Source organism: Haliotis cracherodii, unplaced genomic scaffold, assembly GCF_022045235.1.
Source record: "Haliotis cracherodii isolate W230 unplaced genomic scaffold, xgHalCrac1.p SCAF_15, whole genome shotgun sequence".
NCBI classification, from domain to species: Eukaryota; Metazoa; Mollusca; class Gastropoda; order Lepetellida; family Haliotidae; genus Haliotis; species Haliotis cracherodii.
The window spans coordinates 22,973,391-22,997,610 of record NW_027266270.1 but is presented as its reverse complement, the minus strand read 5'-3'; the positions used below and the strand labels follow the sequence as shown (position 1 = coordinate 22,997,610).

The following is a 24,220-nucleotide window of genomic DNA, read 5'->3' as shown; positions in this document are numbered from 1 at the left end:
TGCCAAAAAATCTGCCAACTATATTAGGTGAGCGTTTCACCCTAAGGCGAACATGTCTCCTCCTGTCTCCCTCATATTGCTATCATAATCTTATTAATAACGATGTTATATCAGTCCTTGGGAATGAAATCAAACTGGTGAATCAGAGTTCACACTTTGCAATAACTGTGATCGGACTGAAGATGGCCAAAATCAACTATCGTAGACCCAGCAATGTGCGAATCATGGCAATCGGACTCGCGAGTACTCGTCTGTGTATCGAGCGCTCTAGGATCACGCTGTTGAGCGAACTAAGCCGTCATGAGTTTTGCCTAAGGATTTGCCAAATTTGATTGTTTTCATTTGCTTGGCAATAGTGAAATTTCACCAAGATTAAGTACCATGTAGCTGAGGCAAGGAGTGTTTGCGACTGCCAGCCATATTAGCAATTTAGAGAGCCTTGCCAAACCCTATGTATACAAAACCTATTTTTTCATTTTCCAAACCAATTTAACATTGAACTGTCAAGAGAAGAGGAAAACTCTGCCGTTTTCTTTGTGAAATTTCATGTTGAATCATTAGGACCTGTAGCAAGGTTTAAATCCATCATAAACTTTCTTAATTTTACACTATTTTGATTGGAAGTAATTGATTTAAAATATTGACTGGGTGGCATTTACAGTCTTCAATCATTTTGTTGAAATCCATTCTTGTTTACTGAATTTGGTATTTTTACGGTACGACAAGCAAGGAGTAATACATTTCTTGTTACTTTCCAGGGCATTTCATTCATGAATTATTAACAGTAGATTTATTGATTTTTGAACTTCTTTTTACACTGTGAGTCAAATCACCTCAAATTTTCTTGAACCTCAATCGATATATTCAGAGGGCTTTAAGCAGAGCAGATTATTTTATTTTCAATCATCCATGTACATAATTCCATTAATAAAGGAGTCTTATTAATTCCTTTCAGCATCCTAACCAGATAGGAAATTATCATAAGGCACCTGATTTAATTTTATGCCTGTGTGACATTGTGAAATATATGTTTGATGTGAATCAGAGGTGTGAGATGAAAATGATAGTGTCATACCATTTTTTCAATGAACTTGAAGACCAAATTATAAGCATATTAATTGTTATCTGTTTGATATTTTTCTTACACTGTTAGGCCCAGCCCAACCATACTAACAAGTTCAGATAGAGGGAAATAACGGGATGAAAGTGAGCAAGATAAGGCAATAATGTGTTAATTATTAGATTATCATCTTATTATTACCTCGGATGAAGACGATCACTAAATATATGATGGCTTCTTTCTTTGTTTGATGAAATACACCATTTGAACACATCCACTGACAGAAAATGCTTGAACAACAGTTTGTTTAAGAAAAATATAATATTAAAATTAACATGTCTCACATTATGTTTTTAGATGTAAATATATAATTTATTAAGGCGTAATGTGAAAACTGCTGTCCTCGTATTAGGAAACAAAGATCGTATGTGACGTAAGGGTTAATACTGCTTATGCCTTATGCATAACTGTGCTCAAGCTTGTGAAGTTTACACATAAAATTCCAAGCTGAAAATTGAACTCGACATCATTTGCGAGTATATTGTTACTGCATTACCCTTTAAATAGTAATCCTATTCTACTGGCGGCGATATGTCCTAGCTTTGTGTGTTAGAGTCATCTTCCTCTCCATGCTATTTCTTCCCTTAAGCCGGTCATACCATAAATAAGAATATCTCTTGTCTTCACTCTCATAACAATGCTTTTTAAAATCCTTGTGAAATAAGCATACGTCAACTTCTTCCAGTCCACAGCATAAACTCCATCTTAGTTTTGTGTGTGCACAAAATCAGTAACATTGTCATGTTTCTGCAGCAGAAATTGCCCCAAGCCATAAAATATACAAATAGGATGTCAAAACCCCATCAATATTTTATTTGTCTGCGAGTAACCATTACATTGGCGGCATGTTATGTGGTCATTATTGCAGCTATGTACCAACCTCTAGTAGTCCCAATCATATCAACGTACATGTCGGTTGGTCCTGCAATATACGACCGACTCGCGATGAACATGTACATTCCGTTTCCTATCTGTTGTTGTGATCGGGTGATTACTTATCACTAATATCTACTCATAGATATCCATAGAGAGAAATTAATGCAAATATCCAATATTCCGGATTGGCTGTTCTCGGTCTGACAGAATCCAAGACTCTAATCACCATTAAAATGAAATGCGAGAATTTCTCATCTGTACATAATCATGTGGTATACCAAGAAATAGAAGACATAAAATATCGGTATCAGGCTCCTGTTTTCCTGATAATTACTTACCACTGAAGGGTCAGTACATTAAAACAGTTAGTTAAAAGTATACTCAACAAAAAAAGTTAGAGTGCATGAATATTTTTGGGATATTTTTTGTTGTTGAGACCGCACACAATTTCATGAAAATATCCACAAAAATATTCATGATTCCTAACTTTTTTGGTTCAGAATACTCTGAAAAATCCCTGCCAACAGCTTGGTGGCCATATTTTTGCATGAACATGCTGTGGTTTTATTAGACATTCAATGACCACAGTTAAGACAGTGTCATAAATATTTATGATAAATTAATGAAATATTTACTGTTTCATTAAAAAACAGCTTCTGATGGCAAGATCAACATATTTTCTCGACAATAATGATTTGTTGTGTTGTTTGCAGTAATTATTGTTTGAGCATTAATATTTACTCGTGTGCCATCAATCATGATCAAGATGAGAGCTAATGTTACTGAATGAATAAAAAGTAAAGCTTGATTAATTAGTTGCTGGTTAAAATAGGTTGAATTGTCCTGATTTTCCACAGGTATCATAGCATCCCTCACTCACTGTTAATACGTTTCTGGAGGTCAATGCCCAAAACTGGAACAATCATAGCAAGGTAACGTTTCCCTGAAGAGAAGTATTTTTTTATCAGTACGATTGACAGAATTAACTTGTAGCAGGCGACAGAGCCGTTCTCTTTACCATGAGCTCACATCAAAGTGCTTTTAATTACAGCACAGAAATCAGGTCTTAGCTTTATAATCCAAGGTAAAAATATCGAGTACATGTCAAGGAAATATGTCATTCTGTCAGCTTTGGAGTCATCGCTCAACCTGAAGCCGGTGCTCTTTTAAATAGGAGATAAAAAGACATGATGTAGCCGTGATGTCAAGCCACTAGTTGGAAGGAAAAGGCCCCAAATACGTAACAATTTCTCCATGGAAAATGATAATGTGATATAACATTGGCTTGTGCAGTGTTAGAAATAGATCAAAGTCTAAAGTGCAAACGCTGCCCATTTCCTGTGAAATTACAAGCTCTGTTGTTTTCCTGAAGGTACTACAGATTTAAGACATATTTGCTGAGACCATTTTGACCTTACAAAAAAGAAATTAAATCTACATATTCCATATTTGTTGATAATATTCATATTCTTATTCAAAAGTCGAGTATTCCATGTTATTTGTTGAGGGAAAAGACATTTTTGGTCCATTTTTTCATGGATGTTCATGGATAACATGTAAAACACATTAAACTATCAACAACAGATATATTTTTTTTACCATGACAGTTATCCAAAATTACAATATTAAAGATGGGAGGCAATGTTTGCAGTGCAACATTATACACACAATCATCCTAGCTAGCACTATTTCTGTGCCCAATGTTTTTGTAGCTAAACATTTTCCAGCTCTGCTGAAGTAATTTTTCAACATTTTTTATATGGACTCCACAAGTAGATACCTACATAAACAATATTGACATGAATTCCACGTGTCACTATCCACATAAATTTTCGTACATCATCGTACAGGAGGCTGCAGTTGTTGGATGGGTCTATCAGCTTTGGAAGAGCGCTCTAAAAAGCGGCATATAGCGACTACACATCCTTGTGTCTACAGGAAAGCAAATATTCATCAGTTTGACATATTCTTGGCTGTATGCCTTTTGTTGATTTCATGCATAATCTAAACAAATGTAAAAAAGATGGTGTATGTTACAACTGTGAGCAACTCTGAACTATCTGTCTAGAGAAAACATAAATAGTAATCATAGCCAGCCATGATAATCATAAATCTATGTTGGAGAAATTGCGTTTGAGGACCTTGCGGAAAATGTGGATTTCAATTGTACAGCATTTCATCCATCTGGCCAGGTTATCAGATTAGAAAACAACAAATTGGATTGTTCATATATTTTTTTATGTAAGTCTGAACCTCATACTCACTACTCTTGAGTGGGGATAGGAATAATCCAGATTTCAAAATTAAAATTAATTCATGAATGTTCTCTCCGAGAAAATTTCCTGAAAATGTTGATTAGTTTTAATGAAATTAATGAAATGGCTACCACCAATTTGATGTGGGAAGAAGCAGTCCAGTTTCCGGGATGAGTCATGACCCATTCAATGTCTGAATTGTCAGAATAATTATATGTGCGTAATGTAAGTTAAGAATTAGAGGCAAGTACAGAGTCACAAGCCCTTCAATTGTCATATGACAACAAATGCACGAGACAGTGAAAAAGCTTCTAAATCCAATATACGCTGAGGGATATTTTCAAACCTACAAATGATGTCCATTGGTAAAAGTCTGTCTTTCTGCCACATAAATTTTTAATGGTTGTCCTCCTAATTTGTTCTTGTTGACTCCCTCGATACTGATGACAATTGTCAGTTCGCTGAAAGGTATCGTATGATTTGATGTTTGAAGGATCAAACCCCCTGAGATTTTCTCAGATACCTGTCATTTCTAGACAAAAATTTGATAGTCTTCCAATGTCTAATGAGTATTTCAAAAATCCCATCTCAACTATAGTCAAAACATTGATTCTTCAAATGCAAGTGCCGGAAACATGTCATTGCCTTGAGAACTGAAAACACAATGAACGTGACCACTTCCATTGCTCGTATGAGTTTCAACCGTAGAAGGGCGATATAACACGACGCAATGGGCGAACCTCAACCGATAGAGATTGTAGCTACGTTTATCCCCTGGTAAGGCCTTCTAGAGGTTGCAGCATCCCAACTGTAAATATGTAAGAGCATCACAGCCACTAACACTCCACAAACCACCCCTGTCAAATTATAACAAAGATTTTAACAGCACAATCACGATTAATCCCCACCTAATTATAATTGTGCAACCCCTCAGGAGATTTTGTACTATGAAATAATCAACAGCTTAAATTTGTCTTCTTGAAGCCCACCTTGGTTTTTATAGCATTTGCTGGAAGCTGTATATAACATTTTAGTGTCACAACAGCAAGCCGGTTGCATCGTGAAACATAAAACAAAAGAGCTGGTTATATTAATCTGTCCATTAGAGACATAATTTCACCACAGACCATATTGCCAGGAAGATGAATGGACACTGTGAGACCAGATTGGTTGTATAGGAAGACATAGGCAATATATCCCAGACTATACAGTTCTATTGATTACATTATTAACAGTATACAGGATTTATCTTCCTTGCTTATGTCCTGTTAGCAGGAGGTAGAAACAATGAGTGTTGCTGTAAGCCTGACTGTCACCATCGAAGATGCTTCTAATTTCAGATGGGGATGATGGCTCGTTACATCTGCATGAGTCATTCATTGCTTAACAGACAATTTCAGATTTTGATTACAGGTGTGTTGAACTATTGCTTGTGTTTAAAATTTGTCCTCAGAAAAAAACAGTCATGTAATTATCACTTCTTTTTTCAAAAAATTAAAATGCACAAGATTTTGAACATGATTATCATATAGTGTTTTTGTGTAGAAAATTTAGTTAAATTTTCATAAAACATCAAAATAATCTCAAGCTGTTGGTGTGTCTGGTTCTGAGACCAGCCTACCCGTATGAGACCAGAAGACCAGTCAAATATTGACATAATTAATACTTTATTTGTTCCTAAGCCTTTATTGTTATAGAAAATTCAATAATGGAAGACAATAGCTTGGAGCCATCTTTATGGAGAAAGAACAAGCGGCTTGTTTCATTCAGCCAAATTCTCCCGAATGCGTTATAGGTTCGGTTGTCACATGAATGTCAACACGGAATGACATCTGTGACGATACAGCTCGACTGTAATAGCAGTAGTCGTCAGGTTGAAAAAACAACGAAAAATAATGACAACCATAAGCCACTTGGACGGCACTCCATCCCTCGCACCCAAATCTCTTTTCCAAGATAGTCTTTATTAAACATCCTTTGGTCAGTGAGGCGAGGGATGCGGTTAATTGACAATGTTATTGGTACTTACGAGAGAGATGGTCCCACACTGTATTGCAGCTCACTATTGTCCATGATTGTAAGAGAGAGGTGAGAAAGAATAACGATTGCAGAGGTAGAGTATCCATTGTCCAAACGTCGTCATACACAGTTATAAGAATAGTCGAACTGTCCCTGTGAAAATGTGTGTATAGGTGAGGGCGAGAAAGTTCCTGCCTTCACACAACCTGGCAAGGAGCAGTACCCACACATGTGCTGGTCAGATAAGAATAGCACACTGAATGGTGGGGATGTTATAGTAGCAGACAGCCTCGGCCAATCACATCCAGGCTTCTTTATGCTGCCATATTGCCATGCCAACAGTCAATGCCACTGGAGACCTCAGGAGTTATCTCCCATTCTTTGTTTGCTCTTTGCCCGGAATGAAGAAGTTTTAAAGTATCGACAACTTCAGGGTGTTCTTGGCTGAAAGTTGATATGAGGTGAAATCAGGTAAATTATAATCTTATTTCAATTGTTTAAAGTTTGTGAGGGTGTTCATTTAAAAACACATTGCTATTTTACTTAAGGAATTATTGGAAAATCAAATTGGACTGAAGACAAAGAACAAGATGATTTCAATAGAAGTTTAATGTTCAATAATAGTTTTAAATTGTGCTGGGCAATATATAAATTTGAGTGCCAAAAAGAGTACCTATCTGTATTTTTGTTTTACCAACACAATTTCATTTTTTTGGATACCTTTCATATCTTTCAAATAAGTTTCTAAAATCCAACCTGAATTTTTAATCTAAATTTCAAAATGTCTGCATTTTTTTTTTGGGGGGGGGGGGGGGCATTATTATGTTCGGCTTATTTGCAACAAATTGTTTGTGAGGATGATTGCTGTAAGAACTAAAGAGCCACAGCATAGCATCTCATTAATTATGTTTTTAATAAGAAATTGAAAAATTTAAACATTTAACTCGCTTGTCAGAAGGCTATTACCATTCAGACAAAACTAACCATTACTAACCATTTTTTTAAAAATAATCTTCTGCACATGTATTTTTTAGTAAGCATTTTGATCTCACAAATGTTTGCTAAAAACGTCCTATATGTGCTTTTTATGTGGCAATACCTATATAATTAACACTCTGTTGCCTCAGTAGATGATTCATTCACCAGAGTGCTTCCTTACTTACTTTTTGGCAAACTGTGTGCGTGGCGGGTGGCAGGATGTATTTAGTCTTTTTGCAAACATCTGGTGTCATCACTGATTTATTGGTGATCCATTCATATAATTTTCCCCTCTGTTTCACCTTTTACGGAATCTGTTTTGACAGATGATCCAGACTAGTTCTCTGGCTTTGACATTACATATTTACTTGATATTCAGACAAGTAACCTCTTGAAAGTCTTGCACACATATGACAAGGATACATTGTTTGACGGAATACAGTGAGTAAAATCTGTGTATTTTGTTTAGTGGGTTTGTACAATTCAAGCTGTATTTGTACACAACAATGTTTAATATTTTTCCTTCAAATTTGCTTCTCAAGATAAGTGCTGCCACTTTGATTTTCATGTGTACAGCTTGCGTTGTTGCCACGTTATAGTTCGCAAATTATTATCAATGTTTGAAGTCAGTCGTAATTCAGCAATGAATATTTAACAAGACATCTTGAAAAGTCCCCAATAGTACTTCACACATCCTTTGAATTTTCAAAACTGGATACCAAAGCAGTCGAAAACTTAACATTCAAGCAAACAATTTCTGTCGTTACAGAACATATATCAGTTCTGTGGAGGACTAGAGACAGTTGCCCGTGAATTAAAATACAACATAACGGGAAATTGTGTTCGGGGAGAAGAAACCCCTCGGAAATTGGAATGATGAAAGACTGTGACTATCCCAAGGGAAATCTATCATAAGCATGTTTATGAACATGAGAAAAGCAGACGTGAAGTATGTGGCTTACTCCTGCCCTAGTAGACAAGTTTAGAACAGTTCACTAGGTACGGCAGGTGTTGCTAACAGATAAAGTCCAGGAAAATAGATGTGGCACCTTTCATTTGATGGTAATTGCATGTAAAGTGTTGAGAACAGCATCCCATCACAACTGTCCTGGAATTTCGGGTATGAGTTTTTAAAAACTTAGCAGATTCAAATCAATAAATATGAGACATAACTGTATGCATTTTGTGAATATTTTGCTTTATTTGTGGCGAAAATTATTTATTCGGGCGTAGAATGTACGTTGAGTACTGTTTACAGACTGTTAAAATTTTATTGCACTATTTGGCATGGAATGAATGTTCATACTCAAAGAAACATTTGATCTTACTATTTTATTATTTATTTGAATTCAGTTCTATTATTAATTCAGATGTAATTGATTTTTATTTCACAATTTCCAAGAATAAAAGCAGTATTTGATAGATTTTGTAAGACGTAAGGAATATACAGCCTCTACATGACGTGCACTTGGTAAGAATTGTGCAATATAGATGTTCATATCTCTGTAGACAGCAATTTGCCATGAACATACCAGCTTGATAAAGAATGGCACGTTTGTTATGGCGGCTTCTATAAAATTGGCTATGATATGGAAAATAGATCCACCTGTCTCGCTTCGTTTCCAGAGTAAAACTAATAAAACCAAATTAGAAATTGCCTCTAGATGCTTTGCAATCACAACCGAGTGTTGCTATTTTTTCTATTTTTAAGGATAAAAAATCGGCAAAAGCTTTGTAATAAAAGCTTTTCTAAGGAAACTGCACAAGGATTTTGGATTGTACCCCAGGAATGAAGTTTGTCTTCCTTTCCAGGGTTCAATTCTAAAACTTTGTGCAGTATTCTTAAAAAAATATTTTTTTACATATATTTATCTGTTTAAGAGGATTAGTTTCACAGAGTGCGACTCATGTTTGAATATCTTCATGAAACTCATGAATATCATGAAATTTTGTACTCACATCAACAAAGAGCTTTTGCATTTTGGAATTGTTCAAATCCGTTCAAGGGCCTGTGTGATGGACGACTTCTTGGTGATGTTACCTCACTTCCGAGAAATAATGTCTGAATAAAACTAACCTTTACAAGATAACTTAGTTCTGTTCCTGTTCGAGATGTTGTTTATGAAGTGTATACGAACCACAGCATTCCATTTAAAATCTTCGGAGTAATATTTCAGCTAATAAAATATAAAGGTCTTAAAAAATTATATAAAATTACTGATTACATGACTTTTCGAACTAGTTTGCAGCTAAATTAATATCTTTTATATCTTTTATATTTATATATTTATATATTTATATATTTTATATGTTTATGTATTTATCCTTATTTTATGCAGACGTAATATATACACGTGCAGAGAGGAGTGTTATTTTCTCATCAGCCGATTGCCACCTGAAACTCCCTGAACAAAATTAATGGTATTTTTAATATCCTGATAGCGTTCATGTTCCAGTGTGACCACTCTCCATCCAGTGACTAACTATAGATGTTTGAGGATCCCGTTACACGTTAGTCATACTTTGTGAGAAACAATCATCTGCCACTTCTCTTTGTGGTACGAGAGGCCAGGTAGATTTACAAATCATTCAAGAGCAGCTATATTTGTATATAAATATCACACATTCTCTGTAAATGTATACAAGAATCATTCATGCGTGTTAAAAATAACAATTTGGTAAGAAAGTTACACAGAAATGAATTTTGAAATGATTTATTGTTGTGTCGGCGAAAAACCTGTAGATCTCTATAATTCATATAATTAACAAAAATAAACAATATCCACTGTTATTTTAGTTAGGAGCTTTTCCCTCGCCCAATAGTCCATAGTTTATAGTTTTATGTAAATCTTTTTCTAAGTCCATTGATTTTTTATTGGTGTGTATTCTCAAATGTGACTGTTTTTGTTTGGGTATACGGGAAAACAGACATTCAGCCGATATATATTCTGCCGACCCGTTGTGCAGTTGAAATAGTTCTCCTGTTCTCTAACGTCATATTTTCGGTGAATATGATGTTTACATGTTCAGTTTCCATCAGTGAATTTAATCTAAACGGCATCAGTGTGACCCCCATCAATGCGTATAGCCCTGCAGGTGATATTATTCACCAGAATGTTTTCCTGCTTGTCGCTATGCCCAGAGAGATTCCAGCCTCTGAACCTTCTCGGTCAATGTCGAAATAATTAAAACTTGTAGGTAACATTTCCTAATGTTTCTCTGAAATATAAATATATTCATACTGCAACCTTAACCGACATCTGATATCGTAATCCAGTTTCTTCTGGTCTATTTATAAGGTTATAACAGCCAATATGTTACTGTTATGAAGATAAGGGTTTGTTGAGATAGCAGTTTTTGACACAGACCGTACATTGAATTCATAAATAAGTCACAAAAATCTTGTGTTATCCTTCGAAGATTGTCTGTAATCGCATACTAATTAAATATAGTTTCCATAAATATAGTTTCCTCGTATTTTCTCGAAAATCGCGTATTTTTCACGTTTATCAGTTTTGTGTGTCTTACTGCTGATTATGCCTCTTCTTGTTTCTTTTAGCCTGACATGGATTTTTTACGAATCCTGGTGTACTGTAAGTGAAATGTTATCATACCCTTTGGCGGACTGCCAAATATTTGAAAATTTTGACATTTATTAATTGTTTTCAGATAGTACCATATCTGTTGAAATATTTATTTCAGGAAAGAAAGATTTGGAAAGGCTTTAAAAACATTTTAGTTTTTAGTTGATTTTGTGAGACTGACCAACCAAAGAAAATTTAAAAAATGAATTTTATAAAAGAGAGATGATGACATTTGACCAAAATATTTTTGTCCGACCTTATTTTTTCACCGCTCTTTGGTGAATACCGGTACTGGTAATATATCTAGAAATCTGATGAAAAAAATATACAAACAATTTTTTTTATCTTCCCATGTTAATTCTTGTCGGGTTTTTTATTTATTTGTTACAGTACTAATCTTGAAGCTGAAATGTAAAACAAAAAGATGTGTGTAACAAATATTACATATAATAATTGTATTTTAGCCCTAACATTTTGTAAACCAACTAATAACACACTAAAGGCCTAATAAAAATAATGTACGTACTTGTTATTACAATTTAAAGAATCTTGCATTTTACACATGGTCTATTTACAAGGATGGGGTGACCATGACCACGCCCATTTACTGCGGACTGACTGTCTTTCTGAAGCAGTTCAAAAGGTGGATGGTGGATAAATATCTTAATTCCTTGAGTCTGAGGGTTGGGGGTTAGAAAATCTGCAAGACTTGAGCTTCCTTCTGACAAAACTTCTGACTTTTCAGAGATTTCCAGCTAAAGGGTATCTCTAATTGTCATGTTTTTATTTTGAAAATGAAAAGTATGACTGTTGAAGGTTAAACTAGATGAACTTGTGGGGATTCTGGGTAAAAAACGAGATGAACTTGTGGGGATTCTGGGTAAAAAATAGCTCCCCAGCAAAATATACTTGTCGGAGGCAACTATATGGAGTGGTAAGGCGGTTTTTGTATGTCGTCGTATCCAAATAATATTAGATTGATCTATACTCAAGATGTCAATCACTGGATTGTCTGGTCAAGACATGATTATTTACAGGCTGCTGTCTCATAGCTAGAGTATTTCTAAGTGCAGCCTTAAACAACAAACAATTTAAACGAGATGAAATACAAGAAGATTGTGAAGACCTTCCTGGCATACATGTGTGTTGTGTTGTGTCTCAACTTCTGCATGCATGGCATGTTGCACAATGTTTGCCACTAAGGTAATTCGCTTTATGCAACAACACAAACTCTTGAACCAAGCCTCACTCCCCTCTCATCTGAATTGAATTTGTCCAACCTCCAAGCATTGCACCTGCTGGGGGTGTTACAAAAAATAGCGACCACCCAAAAATGGATATAACACACCCTAGTGGTATAAGTTATGATATCGAACCTTTACAGCACTGGATGTTGCTTACAATATCAACCACTGGTTGGTCTGCCCAGACTTGATTATTTTAGTCTGCCATGAAATAGCTGGAAAATATTCCTCACTGTGGCATATAACTAATTCTCTCTCTCACTCACTCACTCCACAAAGAGTTGATGTACTGTATCATCATTGGCCAAGTATTGTGTTAAAATATTTATTATCTGTCATACAGACCCTGAAACAAATATATCCAATACAGCCCATGCAAGTCTAAAATAGTTGGCAAGTCTCAATTTCTGAAGTTTCTGCAAATGAAGAAAGTCTCTGGGCTCTATTTCATTAAAATATTTCAACAACTGTTTTTCTTCTTCTATAAAATGTTTCATTTCCGAGACTAGATGTTAGTCTACAATATTTTCTCTGCCTCCACTCTGTACAATACACATGCACATTTTATCAGGCATTTATTTTACTTCCCCCGTTTTCAATTTAATCTGTTTTTATCCTATGCTGTTTTTGATTATCTACATATTAACGGAATAAAGATTTTGTGAGAATGAAACTGCCAACGGAATGAACGTGGCCTTCTGCCTGGCCGCATCCAGTCGCCCTGTGTGAGTGTTAGGAAGGAGCCGGTCCAAGCCTGTTTAAATCTTTAATGAATTTAATTTGATTTTTTCAAGGACGCTGTCTTTTAAAACTCGGTAGGATATCCACAAGTTCAAATTGCTTAGCTCCTCACATCTGGTGAGGACAAAAAATGTTGGCAGTTCCGTCAAATTTTACAGGAAGACTTTTTCCGATTTCTATAGCCATATAATTGTTAAGCTGCTTTGTAGAACAGTTTTGCTTTTTGGAATTGTTTTTTCTCAAGCTGCTTCTGTTGCTTAATTTCATGTTACACAATGTTTTAACTTGTTTTCTACCAAAGGGACATTAAATCTTGCTTATGTCTTCACGGGATGTCTTGTTGAGAGTGACTGTTAGAATTTTGTTAGAATTGATTCTTGGCACTGAAATGTAATGGGTTGCATATTATTAAGAACGGAAATGAGGACAGGTGGTGTTATTGTTATCCTGGAGTTGTTATTTTATAAAGTATAACTGGAGTAAGTTACATGAACAGTGGACCCGTGAAGACCCGGGGTAGAATATATTATAGGTCTTCAGCAACCCATTCTTGCTGTAAAAGGCGCCTATGCTTGTTGTAAGAGGCGACTAACGGGATCGGGTGGTCAGGCTCGCTGACTTGGTTGATGCATGTCATTGTATTCCAATGGCTGAAATATTGCCGACGTGACTATAATTAAACACACTCACTCACTCACTCACTCACTCACTCACTCACTCACTCACTCATTGTATTCCAACTGCGTGGATCGATGCTCATGATGTCAATCACTGGGTTGTCTGTTTCAGAGTCGATTATTTACAGACTGCCGTCATATAGCTGAGATATTGCTGAGTGTGGCATTAAACAATAAACAAACACACAAACAAGCAAATATGCACGGTGAGTAGATGTGCGCGGTACTTTATGTGCCAGTATGTAAGGTCCGGTGATGTGCACTGGCGTAACTTTTTGCCAATATCAAAGTGAAGGTCCTGTACAGTATCTATCATGACTTGTGCATTGAGGTGAGGTGAGGTGAGGTGAGGTGAGGTGAGGTGAAATGGGGTTTAACGTCGCATCCAAGATTATTGCACATATTTAGCAACTTGCATACACGTCTGTCTGTCTGTCTGTCTGCCTGCCTGTCTATCTGTCTGTCTGTCTGCCTGCTTGTACTATTTTGGAATGATGCCAATTTATAGTGCTGGCCCACTGAGATACCATGCCACACTTTAACATGAATACCCTACTGAGACACAGTATACTGACTCCAAGCCGACCAGACGTCCTTGTTTTAGCCCCTCAAAGCAACAAGTACCTTCTTTTAACGTCTTTTGGTATGATGCGGCCAGGGATCGAACTCTGGACCTTACGCTCTCCAGGCGGACGCTCTACCAGTGAGGCGGTCACGTTTAAGATACAGTACATTACCTATCACTACTTGTGTGATGAATACCCTCTTCCTACTTTCAAAATAAATAATATGTTATATGTCAAAATGTATGTAAGTTCAGGTGATGTGCAATGGCATAACTACTGGTCAATATCACAGTGACGGTACTGTATGGTATCTGTCGCGACTTGTGTTTTGAAAATGTTTACTCATATAATATATAGCAAGCTCATAATACCATTGAATACATATCACAATATGTTTGGCAAATATTGCAATTTTTAAAATCATACACGTTTGTCTTGTTGGTAAAGTTTACATAAGTGCAAAGTCTAATTGGAATTATGAAATTCAGAAATTAATAACTGATTCCTGTGATCGAAAAAGCGAAACTATTCATGACCAGCTTCCTGTACGTATGACACGGTCTGTTACAAATGTGTTGTGACAATAGTAGTATACAACAAAATGGAGGATGAAGTCAAAGTGTCAAATATGTGTGCTGAAACTCCTTGTATTCATTCTTAATCAAACCCGTGAAGATTCCGAGGTAGAATAGGTCTTCAGCAACCCATTCTTGCCGTAAAAGGTGACTATGCTTGTCGTAAAAGACGACTAACAGGATCGGATGGTCAGGCTCGCTGACTTGGTTGATGCATGTCATTGATCCCAATTGTGTGGATCGATGCTCATGATGTCAATCACTGTATTGTCTGGTCCAGACTCGATTATTAACAGACCGCCGTCATATAGCTGGAATATTGCTGAGTGCGGCGTTAAACAACAAACAAACAAAAAATCATTCTTAATCAGGTTCTTAATTACAGATAAAGAAACACAATATATTGTGGATTGTATCACAATACAGGAATCACTATGGCAATAAATTGCAATGCGAAAGTCAAGCCAATAACTGTCAACAACATTGAGCACTCGATCTGTAGTTCGAAAGTTTTCTGTTGACATTTTGATGAGTCCTGATGAGTCGTTAGTCGGTTGGTAACAGGAACGCAGAATGCAGCACGAAATGATTAGTTGGTGGGATTAATTAATAATGAGACTCAAACTCCTCACATCACTCTTACAGATTATCAAAGATGTCACACATCGAGAGCTCCTCACAGGTGAACTGAGACTTTGTGTCATGCCCCCACTAAATTTTTAATTGCTTAAAATTGGATTGCCTAATTAGTGTTCCCTTGTCATGAAATTAGTTTACCATCCTTACTCAACACCGTTTGTTGGAGGCAATGAGATATTGTGTTGACAATTTCACTCTTTCGCTACCACTTTGATGTGTTGCCTTTGTAGTTTTATGGTTTTTGTGGTACAGATGCCTCGATCCTCTTGTGGTAGTTTGTCTTTAAAAATGTTTTATTCCTATTCCGTAGGGAGCTTTAAACTAGCCAGCAGCTATGGCACCAAACAAGTGGCACCAGTCTTTCTGCACTGTTGGCAAAATTGACGTAAAACTGTCATCAAATTCTTCACAAAACGTTATGCCTTGTGTTAGTGATTTATGTCATCGTTTGCCAACTTGTCCTGCAAAACCAGGTGAATACAGTGTCTCCATTTATATTACTTTGACTGTTTTTAGATTCTGTTTGTCAGATTTCAACACAATAGAGCTCATCGGCAGATTCAGACATCAAGTACATAGAGAATCTCATCCCGGTGTTTTTTTGTATTTCAAACATATCAACACTTGTTGATAAAAGCTTTTGAATTTTAAACTTTTGTCGACAAGTCTTGATATCAAAAGACACAAGGGAGATTATATTTGTCATCCAAAATCATTCTTTCTACTTTTTTAGTTTGTAAACAGTGATAACTTGTGTCTTGAGTGGGAGGGATGCAGCTGACCAGCTTCAGTGGCAGAGAGATTAGTGATGTCATTTGATTGTGATGTCATGGTAACCGATGAGGCCACAGTGGCCTCCAAAGCATTGTGATGGAATTTTATGTAGTGATATCTTCCAGGAGATATATAACTTCATCTCACCCATTTGGTTGTCTGTTATACAAACCCTGAATAAAAATATATCCAATACAGCCCATGCAAATCTATACTATAAAGCAAGTCAAGATTACTGCAGTATCTGAAAATGAAGAAAGTTTCTGGGCTCCTTTTTATTATACTATATGATTTAAAATATTTTAACAACTTTTTTTTCTGTAAAATAGTTCATTTCAGAGACTAGATGTTCTGAAAATAAGAAAGTTTCCAGGCTCCTTTTTATTGTATTTTATGACTATAATATAACAACTGTATTTTTCTGTAAAAAAATCATTTCAGAGACTAGATGTCCTGAAAATGGAAAGTTTCCAGGTTCTTTTTTATTATATTTTATAATTTATAATAATTTTACAACTGTTTTTTCTGTAAAATAGTTCATTTCACAGACAAGACTTTCTGAAAATGAGAAAGTTTTCTCTCTCCTTTTTATTATATTTTATAACACTAATTTAACAACTGTTTTTTTTCCTGTAAAAAAAAAATCATTTCAGAGAGTAGATATTAGTCTTCACCCAGGGGTATACCCTGTGGAAGACAGTTTGGGATGATAAAGGGGTTTTCCACATGCACTGTTGTGTACGTGGTTTCATCTCAGAGTCAATTACTTGAGGCATGTTTCATCTGTGTGAATATATATTTAATGCATTCCCCAGAAAAATCATCATCATCACAAATGTAATCAACACAGCGTTCGTTTTCAATGCAAGGTCATGGACATCTTACCATGCAGGTATATTTCTCACCCATTATTAGGGGCAGTGGGGTAGTCTAGTGGTTGGAGTGTTTGCTCATCATGCCGAAGACCTGGGTTCGATCCCCCACATGGGTACAATGTGTGAAGCCCATTTCTAGTGTCCACTACTGTGACATTGCTGGAATATGCTAAAAGAGACATAAAACCATACTCACTCACTCACCCATTATTAAACAATGCAAGGTCAAATAGTAATCAAGGTCATCTAATATTAATTGTTCTTTGAAAGGAATTGTTTGGGGTCTTTTATATCTATATTTTGTTTTTAGTTCATTAGCAGGTCAGAATAATAAAATTGTTTTGCTGTTTTGTTATATTATTCACGAACAGATCCAATGTATTACTCCAAAATAAAGGTTAAGTTTAATTACGGACCATGAAACAGACTAAAGATCACTAAAGATGGATATAGGCTGGAGATGAGAACATGGCTTTGTGTAAAAAGAACATAATGACAAAATAATGTTTGCACTTAGTGCATTCACATTTGCGCATGAAAAGATGCCAAGAATCTTTTCAATATAAGCACTACAGTCTCTAGGTGTAGCCAATCATACATTTCCACTAGACAGACCAACAGTTGTGGCAGCCATTTTGACTAATCGTTTTTTCTCATCACGGCGTCAATTCCCAAGAGTCCAAGACTGGGCCACTTCCTTCAGTTGAGTTCGCTGCCATCCAGAATGAAACAGTAGTTAATTCATCAATATTTAGGGTAGAGAGTGTGAATTCTGTTCTTTTTTCGAATGGTTACCTATAATGCCCCATAAATGTATCCACAGCAGAATGAAAATAGTTTTTTTTGAGGACATATTTTTTCCTTGATCTGATATTTTCATATTACCATAGTAATCTGTCATGCCATGACGTATGAGATATAGTAATATCAAAGAATAGTGTGTTCTTCTTTTGATTAGTATGTTAATGGATTTTATATTAATTCACTGTTCATATTCTCTGGCTAACATTAATGAAATTTAGTACTTTGTGCAAATATGTTACTTTGCATTTGGACTACCTTTGTTGATGTTCATAATTGTATATCCCCGTACCAATCAATGGTCAAGGGTTCAGGACACTCAAACCATCACATGTAAAACTTTCTCAAATACCCAATTATGTTTCAATAAACATTGCAGTCTGTATCTTTGGGGCACGACATTTGTCTTATGAATTGGTTGAAATGATATGTGAACAAAACACAGAAGTAATATTGCAATGAAATAAAGTACTGATTTAATGCAAGTCAGCATGTTCTGGTAAGTGAGTCTAAAGTGAATGTTGATAATGTATTGATAGTCTGACCTCATGTTTTACCAATATCTGGACCAGTGAAGATCCGGGGTAGAATAGGTCTTCAGCAACTGATGCTTGCCACAAAAGGCGACTATGCTTATGGGATCAGGTGGTCAGGCTTGCTGACTTGGTTGGTGCATGTCATCCATCCCAATTGCGTGGATCGATGCTCATGATATCAATCACTGGATTGTCTGGTCCAGACTCAATTATTTACAGACCGCCGTCATATAGCTGTAATATTGCTGAGTGCAACGTAAAACAACAAACAAACCAACTAACCAATATCTGATTTATGGCACTCAAATCCATGACAGACTAAAAAGGGTTTTCTTCTGTGTGTCTTCATTGGGTGTCATAATTACCAGATTACCATTATTATGAGAGAATTGGAAAGTGCTACATAAACACATGCTAATGATATAGTCGAAATCGGAAAATCGACTCTGCTTTTGCAGAGATTTCTGATGAATATGGAAACGGTTTTTGTCAGTTTTATTTTGGAATTTCTTCGTTCATAAAATGCAGGTCTGTCTGTGGTTATTGAAGCTTTCAGGGACAAGGCAATGCTGTTTACTTTGATAGTGAGTTTAAATTCAAAATTCAGTGACCGCCTCCGTGGTCTAGTGGTAGAGCATCCGTCCGGAGAAAGGAAGGTCCGAGGTTCGATCCCTGTACGTGTCATACCAAAAGACGTTAAAAGATGGCACTTATGGTTACCCTGTCTGGCGCTCGGCATTAAGGGGCTAAAATAAAATAAGGACTGGTAGGCTTGGAGTCGGTATACTGTGTTTGTATTCATGTTAAACTGCGGCATGGTATCTCAGTGTGCTAGCACTATAAATCAGCATCAGTCCAGACTAGCACAAGCAGACAGATGGACAGACACACAGACAGACAGACAGACACACACAGACAGACAGACAGACACACACACACACACACACACACACACACACACACACACACACCACACGTCACAATTTAAGTGCAATAATCTTGGACGCGACTTTGAACCCAATTTCACCTCACCTCACCTCAAAATTCAGTTGAATATATTTCTGGTTATTACTCAACACATAGAAAAAGACCCAGGAAGATAATTGCATGTGGGTAAAATATTATTATCAGTTTGTATGACAACAGGTTTCACTAGAGAGGTAATCAATTGAGACCTGTATCATGCCTGGCTTTCCTTCCTCATCAGACAGAAAAAAAAACATTATTTCATGGCATAAGTATCATATATATCATAATACTGGCTTTATGACAAGTTTAATACTGTTAAATAAAATCAAAGTATATAAACTAATGACCACAAATCACACTGAAAGAACATGAAAAAGAAGATTGTGGACATTTTGAATCAAATGAAATTCAAAATCAACTTCATTTCTGGAACATGACTAAAAGCTCATGTGCTTTTTTATAATTTTGCATATTTTTGAAAGGAATATTACTTTTCATTTTATTGATGAAATAACAAACTATTTAAGCACACGCCATTTAATGTATGATGTATTTGATAATTGAAGTGTTTTCTGTTAATTTGAAATTGATGAATTATTTTGCTCCTGCAAAGCAAATGTTCATTTCGAATCTTTTCATGAAGATGTTTTGTGCAGTCAGGCTTGATAAACTGAATGTGATGTTCGCTTTTATTATCAACACAATCTTAGCACACTGTAGCTTTCTAACTGTCTCATGTTGGTGTTAATATAATTACTATATTCGAGATTATCCATTAATCATGAGCACATCCCTCAGATGTGCAACAAAACGGCTTTATTTGGTGGGGGATAGGGTTTTTCTGTTGAAATCATTAAATCATAACTCTCGATGATTTCCATAATCCGGGATAAATTTGAACACTTTGCTAGTATGTTGTACTCTGTGAATGTGTTGAGTCATTTCTATCGTTGAGCTCTTTTCATAAGGTGTCATGATTTCTCTGACATTTTTGAAGACCTGATAAGCCCATTACGTTATCATTGATTTAGTCTTTGTCTTTTACATAAACATTTACCACTACTCTGATCTTTTAATCTCCAAACTTTTCCCGAATGAATGAAATGTTTAAGGCGTAATTAAATCAGTTTTTTATTCGTTTGGTCACTTTATCATTGTGCGGAGCCTCAGTTTGAGTCAGTGACACCTTGACTCATCATGGGCACGCATGTCCTCATTATACCACCATTTCAGACATGTTTCATCATAACACCATCAGTCGGGGCTGGCAAGACAGTGTTTTCAAAAAGCAGTTTCGTGTTGCAATTTCGACATTGCGATAACAAAGGTTTTTTAAATACTGCAGTAAGATTTGAGCAATCAGCCTAATATTTCCTTTTTAAATCTGAATGGATTATTGATGTTTGGTGTTGCATTTGATAAGTCTGTCTGAATCCCAAATGCAGGTCAAATGTTAAGGCTTATCATTGTGATGATTTTGACACGAATTATGGGAGTAAATTTCGTCAAAGGCATGTTCGTGCCATCTGCCTGTGGCCCGTGAGTCACAATATGGACCAGTGTTTACTCAAGATTGATATAACCATATCCACAATCAGCTGTGTACAGGCTCTCAAAAGACAGAATGGTCTCCCTTGTCAGAGCTCTTCTCACCTGCTGATCGGAGTCAATAAAGCACACCTGCCGCAAGCTACAACCACAGCCAGTGACTGTGTCCTGCTTTCTTGTTACTGGTAGGGTGTCGAGTATCGCTCTCTTGTCAGCAAATAATAAAGCTTAGCAGTGCCAGATAATGTGAATACACGATCTCCCTTGCCTTGCATAGGATTTTTTTTTTAACATTATACAATATGAAGTGTCTTATTAAATATTTGTTAGCTTTCAGGGGTATTTTTTATAGAAATAATTGAAATCTGTTTGGATTGGAATTCTATTATTTTGATAGGTTAAGAAAGGGATTTGACACGGAAATAAATCCTGGTGATAGAGCGAAAATTACATGTAAGCTATACTGATGTTGGAGAAATATCCTCCATACACAGACGGAATCAACATTGCAACATATACTGCACAAATAAAGTTAGGGTTCACTGGTGTTTAAATCATCTGATGTGAATGTTATGTGTCATTATGTTTATGTTGGCTGAAATTGATCTCCATACGTTTGGGTTCTGTTTCACAAAGTGATCTTGGTTCTATGATTGTCTTTGGGCTATGTTAAAGTATGGAAGTTATAATCATCTTAGCGCTAAGATCGCTTTGTGGAACGGGGACCTGATTTCTATAGACTAAGGTGGAGAGTCACCTAATTCTTGGCATTTGGTGTTAGTGAGGCAGAACAATATGTGCAAACTGACTCTTTCGTTTCTGAATCACAGTACATGGCAATTCAATAAAGGAAAATATCAGAGGCCCCTTTACTTTTTGTGTGGGGTACTTTCACAATTATCCTCTCTAATGTTCAGTATATGTGACATCCAGAAGGGCAGGATCTGGCCAAGGCTGAACCATCCCCCTCCTGTGTTCAGCATATCTGACATCCAGAAGGGGAGGATCTGGCCAAGGCTGAACCATCCCCCTCCTGTGTTCAGCATATCTGACATCCAGTAGGGGAGGACCTGGCCTAGACTGAACCGCCCCCCTCCTGTGTTCAGTATATCTGACATCCAGTAGGGGAGGATCTGGCCAAGGCTGAACCGCCCCCCACCTGTGTACAGTATATCTGACATCCAGTAGGGGAGGATCTGGCCAAGGCTGAACTGCCCCCCACCTGTGTACAGTATATCTGACATCAAGAAGGGCAGGATCTGGCCAAGGCTGAACCATCCCCCTCCTGTGTTCAGCATATCTGACATCCAGTAGGGGAGGACCTGGCCTAGACTGAACCGTCCCCCTCCTGTGTTCAGTATATCTGACATCCAGTAGGGGAGGACCTGGCCTAGACTGAACCGTCCCCCTCCTGTGTTCAGTATATCTGACATCCAGTAGGGGAGGACCTGGCCTAGACTGAACCGCCCCCCTCCTGTGTTCAGCATATCTGACATCCAGTAGGGGAGGACCTGGCCTAGACTGAACCATCCCCCTCCTGTGTTCAGTATATCTGACATCCAGTAGGGGAGGACCTGGCCTAGACTGAACCGTCCCCCTCCTATGTTCAGTATATCTGACATCAAGAAGGGGAGGATCTGGCCTAGGCTGAACAATCCCCCTCCTGTGTTCAGCATATCTGACATCAAGAAGGGCAGGATCTGGCCAAGGCTGAACCATCCCCCTCCTGTGTTCAGCATATCTGACATCCAGAAGGGGAGGATCTGGCCAAGGCTGAACCATCCCCCTTCTATTTTCAGTATATCTGAACTCCAGAAGGGGAGGATCTGGCCCAGTTTAAGATGTCGAACTCAATTGGATAGAGATCTACATTCAGAAATACCTTCTACCATATGTTCCCATGTTGTTTCAGGAGAACAATTCACTTGCCTCTGCATGTGTTTGTGATTGTTGCTACCAATGGGGCAGGATTTGCTCACCTTTTCAGGAACACTTTGTATCATCACTTTTGAACAGTGATTCATTAACACATGCTTATAATTTAGTCGGAATCATACAATGAAATCTTATGTACTCTGAAGATGTCGTGAGATTATGGAAAGGGTTTTATCACTTTAATAATTATGAATAATAAAACTCTGGACTGCCATGTATTTACTGTATGTTGGTCGTCATATATGTTACAGATTTGACAATCATATTATGAGACCCGTGAAGAGCTTAGTTAGAATAGGTCTTCCGCAACCCATGCTTGTCGTAAAAGGCGACTATGCTTGTTGTAAGAGGCGACTAAGGGGATCGGGTGGTCAGGCTCGCTGACTTGGTTGACACATGTCATCGTATCCAAATTGCGAGGATCTATGATCATGATATTAATCACTGGATTGTCTGGTTCAGACTCGATTATTTACAGACTGCCATCATATAGCTGGAATAGTGCTGCGTTGAACAACAAACAAATGATATTATGTAATGCACAAAGATGGAGGTGCTTTATGTGAAGGCTCAGTATCATTTCAATGGTTATATTCTTCAAACTTTTAAGACACTGTTATGGTAACAAACATTAATGTAAAGTCACAAACATTAATGTAAAGTCGCAAACATAAATGTAAAGTCACAAACATAAATGTAAAGTCACAAACATTAATGTAAAGTCACAAACATAAATGTAAAGTCACAAACATAAATGTAAAGTCACAAATATTAATGTAAAGTCACAAACATTAATGTAAAGTCACAAACACTTATGTAAAGTCGCAAACATAAATGTAAAGTCACAAACATAAATGTAAAGTCACAAACACTAATGTAAAGTCACAAACATAAACGTAAAGTCACAAACATTAATGTAAAGTCGCAAACATAAACGTAAAGTCGCAAACATAAATGTAAAGCATCACCACACTCAGAGAAGTCTAGTCTGCCTCCCAGACCCTTCCATACATTAAGAAATGAATCAACTCAAGTCTAGAATGATTTGGCAAAGCTAGATTGGATCTATACCGAAACATCGCCTCTATAGTAATTAAAGAAATTATTTTCCATAAATTGTGTATAACTTGTTACCGTCAACTTCAAAGTAATGCCTATCAAACAATAGATTGCCCAGCTCAAATTATGGATTATTCATCTCCATTTGGATTTTATTTTGGGTTTTTATCATATATATTTTTCAATGAGATAACTGTATTTCTGGGACTAAATATTTGTCTAACATGTCTCATTGATGGATATCTTAGACAGACTGATGACCGACAATGCACCAAGCATTCACTGTCACCTAGAGTCATTGGGAGTAATGGTAAATGTATATTTTATCCTCACATCTAATTAGAGTTTGTGGTAGGCTAAATTTCCGAGAGATAGTATATGATACCATATCATCCCATGTTATTTAAGTCTGTGATGACATTCGTTTTCCATTATCTGACAGAGCCATG

At 36.7% G+C, this 24,220-nt stretch overlaps 2 protein-coding genes across 4 annotated transcripts in view; one reads left to right on the top strand and one right to left on the bottom strand.

Moving 5' to 3' along the window:
- The window catches only part of LOC139462391 (uncharacterized), a 158,158-nt gene extending 151,646 nt beyond the window's left edge, over nt 1–6,512 (bottom strand). The window contains exon 1 of the mRNA XM_071244072.1: nt 6,281–6,512. Coding sequence (XP_071100173.1) covers nt 6,281–6,377 — 97 coding nt within the window. The 5' untranslated portion in view covers nt 6,378–6,512. The remainder of the gene's footprint in view (nt 1–6,280) is intronic.
- Nucleotides 1–24,220, top strand: part of LOC139462392 (cysteine--tRNA ligase, cytoplasmic-like) — a 279,723-nt gene that overhangs the window by 182,513 nt on the left and 72,990 nt on the right. Inside the window, exon 1 of one of the 3 annotated variants that reach the window (XM_071244075.1) lies at nt 6,670–6,741. The exons of the other annotated variants lie outside the window; for them this stretch is intronic. The gene's annotated coding sequence lies outside the window, so the exon portion shown is untranslated. Of the gene's footprint in view, nt 1–6,669; nt 6,742–24,220 lie in introns of those variants that run through there. 3 annotated transcript variants of the gene reach the window in all.